Source organism: Pseudophryne corroboree, chromosome 12 (assembly GCF_028390025.1).
Source record: "Pseudophryne corroboree isolate aPseCor3 chromosome 12, aPseCor3.hap2, whole genome shotgun sequence".
Taxonomy (NCBI): domain Eukaryota; kingdom Metazoa; phylum Chordata; class Amphibia; order Anura; family Myobatrachidae; genus Pseudophryne; species Pseudophryne corroboree.
Genome location: NC_086455.1, coordinates 128,479,654 through 128,488,168, shown reverse-complemented (window position 1 = coordinate 128,488,168; position 8,515 = coordinate 128,479,654). Strand labels below are relative to the sequence as shown.

The window sequence follows — 8,515 nt, the reverse complement described above, 5'->3', positions numbered from 1 at the left end:
ATGGGCCCATCCGTCCCTTCCGGTCTTAATTGATAGACCGGAATTCCAGGCAGTTGTTGGATAATAGTGTAAGGGGTCTCCCTCCATCGATTTTCTAGCTTTTGTCGCCGGGGATTTCCCAGCCGGCGGACGAGCACCCTATCTTCTGGTAGCAGTACTTGTTCAACCACTTTTTTATCATATAATCGCTTATTCTGTTCACCCCTCTTCACTGAGGCTTGGTGAGCTAGTTCAAAAGCTTTGTTTAGCTCTTTCTTCAATCGAGTAACATACTGCGTGTGGGTAGTGGGTTGTGAACGATTCATACTAGTCCCGAGGCATACATCAATCGGCAGTCGGGCATCTCGGCCGAACATCAAAAGATAAGGGGAGTATCCAGTAACGTCATTAACTGTGCAGTTGTATGCATGTACTAGTTGACTGACATATCTTCTCCACTGACTTTTATCCCTCACATTGAGAGTTCCCAGCATATCAAGCAATGTTCTGTTGAATCTCTCAGGCTGTGGATCTCCTTGTGGATGATATGGTGATGTCCGTGATTTCCGTATCCCACAACACCTACATAGTTCTTTAATCAAGTTGCTTTCGAAATTTCGCCCTTGGTCAGTGTGTATTCTAGCTGGCAATCCGTAGTTCACAAAAAACCTCTCCCACAATGTCTTAGCCACTGTTATCGCCTTTTGATCTATCGTAACATACGCTTGCGCGTACCTAGTAAAATGGTCGGTCATTACTAAAATGTTCCCTTCTTTCCCAGATGGCCCTTCCAGTGATAAAAAGTCAAGACAGATGAGCTCTAATGGTCCTGAACTGTCCATATTTATCAACCTCGCAGAGTGGACAGGTATGGTCTTCCTCAAGATGCAGTTCCGACAATTTCTACAATAGTGATCTATGTCCCTATTCATGAATGGCCAATAGACTCTCGCGGTGATTAATTGTTGGGTTTTATCATATCCCAAATGACCATGTTGGTCGTGCAGTGAATGCAACAACATGGGGATATACTCTGAAGGTAACACTAACTGATAGCGGACCATCCCTTTTCGATTCACTGTCTTTCGATGTAATATCCCTTGTTTGAAGACTAACCTCTTTCGTTGTCGCAACAGTATTCGAGTTGTATCAGATATCACGATTCCATTTTCCTTTTGACGCTGATTATTCATACAATCAATAGCAGTAGCTAAGTTAATGTCTCGCAACTGGGCTTCCCGAATCTGTTCTTTAGACATCACCTCGAGCCCTCCCATTTCAGTCTGTGCTAACCAACAATACATCACTGGCATGGCAGCTGCAGATGCTCCCAGTGAACTAATGATATCTTGAGGTTTTTCTTGAATACAGGTCATCTGATAACATAACCGTTGTAAAGCTGGTGCAGGAACTTCCACCCAATCATCGTTGGAACTTTTAACGGTACTCTTGGGACTTCTTGACAATGCATCTGCATCAATATTACTTATCCCAGGTCTATATTTTAAGGTGAAATTATAATTGGGCAATGCAGCCAGCCATCTATGTCCTGTGGCATCAAGCCTGGCAGTGGTATTTATGTAGGTCAGAGGACAGTGGCGTAACTAGAAATTTTTCTCCCCCAAGCCAAAAAATTCTTCGGCGCCCCCCCCCCCCCCTTCATGCTCCATAACTGGGAGCAGGAAAGGGATAAATACGCGCGCGCCAAAAAAGGGGCGTGGTTTCGCATAAAGGGGCGTGGCATTGCAGGAAATGACTACCTTATACCCCAGTTTTGCAATCTGCACGCCCATACGTTGGCCACCACAGGAAAGAAAAATAATCCTGATTCATGCCCCTTACATTATTTGTCATTTTTCCTCCTTATAGTAATGCCCAGTATACATTATGCCACATACTGCAATGGCCCTTAGACATTATGCCGCACACAATAATGCACATGACACAATATGCACACACTGTAATGCCCCCGACACATTATGCCACACAACGTAATGCCTGTGACACATTATGCCACACACCGTAATGCCTGTGACACATTATGACAGGAATCGCAATGCCCGTTATACATTATGCTACACACTGCATGCCCCTGATACATTATAGCACATACAATGTCTGTGACACATTATGACACACCACACCGCAATGTCCGTGATACATTATGCCACACACTGCAATGACCCTGAGACATTATACCACATATCACAATGCCCACGATATAGTATACCATACACCGTAATGCCTGTGACACATTATGACACACACCGCAATGTCCGTGATACGTTATGCCACACACCGTAATGCCCATTACACATTAAGTCCTACAGTAAGGCTTCTAATTACTTTTCAATTACCTGCTCGTTGTCAGGGGTTTCATGCACTGGGTGTCATGCTCGTTGCCAGGGGTTTCATGCTCTTGGTTCCATGCACGGTGCCAGGGGTTTTCATGCTCAGGGTGTCATGCTCGTTGCCAGGGGTTTCATGCACTGGGTGTCATGCTCGTTGCCAGGTGTTTCATGCACTGGGTGTCATGCTCGTTGCCAGGGGTTTCATGCACTGGGTGTCATGCTCGTTGCTAGGAGGTAGTCCTTGTTGCTAGGGCTGTGCTCCCAGTGCCACATATGTCCCCAGTGCCAGATATTCCCCCATGGTGCCAGGTACTCACATGCCCCAGTGCCAAATATAGCCCCCCCCCATGTGCCAGGTACACATATACCCCCCCAGTGCCACATATGCCCCCAGTGCCAGATATTCCCCCCCAGTGCCACATATGCCCCCAGTGCCAGATATGCCCCCAGTGCCATATATGCCCCCAGTGCCAGATATTCCCCCCCAGTGCCATATATGCCCCCAGTGCCAGATATTCCCCCCGTGCCATATATGCCCCCAGTGCCAGATATTCCCCCCCAGTGCCATATATGCCCCCAGTGCCAGATATTCCCCCCCAGTGCCACATATGCCCCCCAGTGCCGCATATGCCCACAGTGCCATATATTCCCCCCCAGTGCCAAATATGCCCCCAGTGCCACATATGCCCCCAGTGCCAGATATTCCCCCCCAGTGCCATATATGCCCCCAGTGCCAGATATTCCCCCCGTGCCATATATGCCCCAGTGCCAGATATTCCCCCCAGTGCCAGATATTCCCCCCCAGTGCCATATATGCCCCCAGTGCCAGATATTCCCCCCCAGTGCCATATATGCCCCAGTGCCAGATATTCCCCCCAGTGCCATATATGCCCCAGTGCCAGATATTCCCCCCCCAGTGCCATATATGCCCCCAGTGCCAGATATTCCCCCCCAGTGCCATATATGCCCCAGTGCCAGATATTCCTCCCAGTGCCATATATGCCCCAGTGCCAGATATTCCCCCCAGTGCCAGATATCCCCCCCCCCCGCTTTTTGGAGGGACACGGAGGGCACAGCTCACCTCTCCTGTGTCCCTCCTGCTGCATCATCTCCGGCGGCCGCGGGTCTAATAGGGGGAAGTGCCGGTTCGTGAGCCAATTAGAGCTCACGGACGGCACTTTCCCCTATTAGACCCGCGGCCGCCGGAGATGATGCAGCAGGAGGGACACAGGGAGGCGCGCTGTGCCCTCTGTGTCCCTCCAAAAAGCGGCGGAGGGAAGGAGACTGCAGACTGACATGCGGACGCTCGTCCGCATGTCAGTCTGCTGTAAATCAGTGGCGCCCCCGCAGCCCCTCGCCCCCAAGCCACCGCGAGGGCTGCGGGGGCAGTAGTTACACCACTGTCAGAGGATTATTATCCGTGTGAACAGTAAATTCCACTCCATAGAGGTAGTCATGGAATTTATCGACTACAACCCACTTTAAAGCAAGGAATTCAAGCTTATGCACTGCATACTTCCTTTCACTATCAGAAAGACCTCGACTAACGTAGGCTATGGGTCGTAGTTTTTCTTGTTGAGCCTGGTACAACACTCCTCCTAATCCATCTAGGGAGGCATCAATATGCAGTTCATAGGGTAGCGATGGATCTGCATACGCAAGAATAGGGGCTTGAATCAGACGCAGCTTCAATTGGGAAAATGCATCCTCACATATACGGGTCCATCTCTCTCCAAACTCTTCCAGGGGTTTAAAATAATTCTTATGAGTATCGGAACATTTCCCCCTCCGGCGGCCATTATTCGGGGCATATCCCTTGGTTAATTCTGTGAGTGGTTGGGCTATTCTGGAATACTGAGGTACGAACCGACGGTAATATCCACAGAATCCTAAAAAGGAACGCAGTTCTTTAAGGTTCCTTGGACGGGGCCACTGTGAAACGGCTTTTGTTTTATCAGGATCTGTAGCAACTCCATCCCTACTGACAATATGTCCAAGATACTTTACGGTGGTTTGACAGAACTTACATTTATCAATAGATAACTTTAGCCCCTTACGTTGGAGTCGATCTAATACTTTGAGCAACTGAGCGTTGTGTTCTTCTAGAGTTTTCCCGAAGACAATAATATCATCTAGGTATACTAGTACTTCTCGGTAGCACATATCCCCTACCGTTTGTTCCATGGTACGCTGGAAAGTAGCGGGTGCCCCCTTTACTCCTTGTGGCATCTTAAGAAATTCGAAGAATCCGATCGGGCAAATGAAGGCGGTTTTAGCTCTATCCTCCGGGTTCATGGGGATCTGGTAGTACCCACACCGCATATCCAATACCGAGAACCAACGGCTGCCCTGTAAGCAATCTAGAGCCTCCTCTACTCGGGGTACGGTGTACTGATCAGCAACCGTTCTGTTGTTTAGAGTCCGATAATCAATACACAGCCGGATTGTACCGTTCTTTTTCCGAGCTACTACGATCGGTGATGCATAGGGGCTTTCGGAATCAGCGATAACATGATTTTCCAACAGATTCTTTAAATGTTTCCGGACATCATCAAAATCGGCTGGAGCCAGTCGACGTGACCGTTCTCTAAAAGGTGTGGTATCACTCAATCTAATTCTATGTTCCACCCCTACTGCCGTTCCTAGATCCCATTCTTCAACCGAAAAAAACGATCTTCTGTTGGATAGTTCTCCTAATAGCTGTTCTTGATCTGTGCAGGTCATATCACTGTCTTGGAAGCACCTCTGTAACTTAACATCGAAACTTTCATCTTCTTGTCTTTGTAAATCCATCTCATAAGTAGCAGAGTATATAGTCGTTCGGTTACTAGCAGTAGTTTGGATTGTGGTACCTGTATCCCTATCCATTTCCTTCGTCCAATTGACTCCATCTTGAGATAAACACCAGTCAGCTAGAGTCCGGAATAAGTTTGAATTAGTCCCTACTATAACTGGCACAGCCTCTCTGTTCCCAGGGGGGTCGGGACAGATTAAAGCAATAAAAGGAAGGGGAATTGCGGGATTGGCTAAATGCGGATGAAATTCAATATGGGTAGCAACATACCCTAGATACGGGTACTTTTGGTCACTCAACCCCCATATCACCAGCCCGTCTACAGGTGATATGGGTAAATCAGACAAATATTGAAGATACCAGCTCTCAAAGATTATTGAAACCTGTGATCCGCTGTCTAATAACACTCTACAAAACTGGCCATTTATAGTTGCTGATATTACTGGAGCCTGTCCCATCATACCGTCAGGAAGGGTCGTAGGCCACCCAGCACCCCCCATTGCACATACCACTATTGTCCGGGAGTCGATGCGGGGTTCATCGACGTCCCTCCCTGGTTTTCCGGCGGAGTAGTATTTCGCCTGTCAAGCGTATCAGTACTCATGCCATAATTTCCCACCTGTGGATACTCAAAGGATCGATGGCCCATTAGACCACACCGATAACAGATGACCTGATCTCTGTTCTCCATTCGTCGAGCGGATTCTCTTCCCCTTCCACGATTTTCTGGCAAAGAGACATTTCGCTGTAGGGTTATTATTTGGTCTAATTTCTTATTTTGCTCTTCTAACAGTTTATATTATCTATCATTGGGAGAGAGAACATTAGAGGAGGGTTCCACTGATGAGGGTACTACGACTTTCACTCTTTTTAGGCTTTTTTCCCTATTTTCTATTTGGACTTCTTCCAACTTTACATCTTTAATCAACTCACTCAAAGTTGGGGGTTTGGCCCCGGGCCCACTACACCTAAGTCGTTGAGCTACCGGATTGGTTGTTAGGGCTCCTCTCAATAATTGTTTGAGGCGTCGTTCATCAATTTCTGATGATTGTATTCCTCCTTTATCGAGGAGTTTGTATAGAATCTTGTCTATCCGGTAGATGAAGTTAGTGAGAGTTTCCGAGGGTTCTTGATACGTCTGATTTAAGCGTACTAAAATATCCCCTAGGTCCTCCAAGGTTCCAAAAGAATAATCCAGCGCGTTAAAGTAATCCTTCAAGGTGGCATTAGAATTACTGCGGCGGGTGGCATGGATGATTCCCATAGCAGGGCCTCTTAAACTTTCTACGATCCTCTGCTTTTTGATGTGTTCAGGACAACACCACTCTTCGGAATGTTGTATGGCGGCCTCCCGCCAAGCATCATATCCTTCTTCCCCGGTGGGTATTGGTAGTATCCCTGAAAATACTCGCAGTCTCCGGTATCCTCCTTTGTAGTGCCATCGTTCGAAATGGCTCACCACTTTATCCATAACGGTTTCAACTTGTGGCTCTATGGTTTCACCAGTGGAATCGTTAGGCGGGTCTTTAGGCATAGAAGGTTGAGGGTTATCCCCCCTGTTTTGAGAATTCTCTTCTCGTACTGCTACCCCCTCCCCCAATCGGCTAGTCTCAGGGTTCTCCCGGTCGCTATTGCTAACATCTCGGGGCCACATTATCTGCCATCTCTTACTCACTGCTACTCCTACTAATACATTGGCAGGAATAAGGGACGCATCTAAATAGTCTTTGGTAGTGATCAATACGGCCCGAATCTCCCCGGTCTCTCCTTTCCATTTATCCACTAGAATCGGTACTTTTACACCCCATAGTTTCTGTGCTTCAGTAATCACTTCCTCATCAGTGAATCCTACGAAATTTCCCACAAAACTTAAACTGCATCGTACATCTATACCATGATCATTACACCAGCGATATACATCTTTATCAGTTATAACTTCCATGGTCAATGAACAGGTAGATGGGGTACTATGTAGAATCTGTCCTAGAATCTCAGCAGTGCCTCCAAATGTAGCCCCTATTGATGGCTACCACAGTGTACAAAGGTTATATATATCTAGCAGATGTGCCTCCACCCAAGTCGTATCCCAGTTTCGCTAAGTGAAAAAGGGGTTATAAGGGTAGACTTGGGAATACCCTATGGTGTATAATATATATTTCAAATCACATGCAATTTTATAATTAGTTTATTACTATTTCAGGTTACCTGGAGCGCCATAACTATTCGTTCCTTCTCGAAAGTGGTAAGTATTCTGGTAGAAACAAGAAATAACTGATACTAACACTTTTATTAAGGTATAAGAGATATTTACTTTCCAAGTAATTCTTAACAATAAGGTACTAGAATATAGGTAATGGGTAACGATTCTTGAGTATTATGCTAAGCACTATAAATAATTAGTTGAACTCACGCTGTTAACAGTCAAGTACTTCACCTAAACCAACAGGTATAAATGCATCTCCTATATATTTGCCCAACTCTGTGATTCTGTGCCTGGCCGTAACGCTGGGCGGAGTCACAGGCACAGATCTGGCCAGGAACAGTCCCCTCCCCATCTCCGCCCAGTCCCCTCCCTATCTCCGCCCAGTCCCCTGTCTCCCTTCTCCCCGTACACTCTCTGGTGACAGAGCAGCCGCTCACTGTGAGCGGAACTCACACTACCCGCCTCACAGACTAGCGGCTGCTGCAGAGTTCAGGGGGACATGCTGACACTGACAGCCGCACTCGCTCCCCCTCCCACCCGCGGCAACCACCCGCATCTGCCCCCCACCCGCGACACTCCCGCCCTCTCCCCCTCCCGCAGCACCAACATCCGCAGCACTCCCGCTCAGAGGCGTAACTTACTGTTATAACACCCGGTGCGGTCGCGGGTGAAAAGGGGCGTGGCATCACGGAAGGGGGCGTGGTTTCGCGTCCAGACCCCCGTTTTTGGCACATTGTGGGTCGGGGGATACGGCCTTCACCCGGACACTGCTGAATCTGCAGTGCTGGCTTCTGCACTGTGACAGGAGCCGGGTTGCAGCATCCAGCTCCTGTCACTGAGCAGGAGCCGGCACTTTGGTGTCACCCCTCAGAGGGTAACACCCGGGTGCGGCCCGCACCCATGTTGTGGCGCCACTGCTCCTGCCCCCTCCCCCACCCGTAGCACAAACACCCGCCGCATCCACCCACCACCCGCGGCACTCCCGCCCCCTCCCCCGCCCAGAGCACCAACACCCGCGGCAACCAACCGCATTCGCCCCCCACCCGTGGCACTCCCACCCTCTCCCCCACCCGCAGCACCAACACCCGCGCCACCTACCCGCGGCACCCACCACCCGTGGCACTCCACCCCCTCCCCCACCCGCAGCACCAACACCCGCACCACCCGTGGCACTCTGCCCCCTCCCCC

General features: G+C 48.9%; 1 protein-coding gene across 1 annotated transcript; it reads right to left on the bottom strand.

Moving 5' to 3' along the window:
- Positions 1–5,923: 5,923 nt before the first annotated feature.
- LOC134979945 (paraneoplastic antigen Ma1 homolog) lies at positions 5,924–7,066 on the bottom strand. Its single transcript, XM_063946552.1, has one exon. It carries the CDS (start codon positions 7,064–7,066, stop codon positions 5,924–5,926), a length of 1,143 nt encoding a protein of 380 aa, XP_063802622.1.
- Positions 7,067–8,515: the final 1,449 nt, after the last annotated feature.

Excerpts from the sequence above, each read along its gene's own strand:
- LOC134979945 (XM_063946552.1), bottom strand. The coding sequence starts at position 7,066 with ATGGAAGTTATAACTGATAAAGATGTATATCGCTGGTGTAATGATCAT.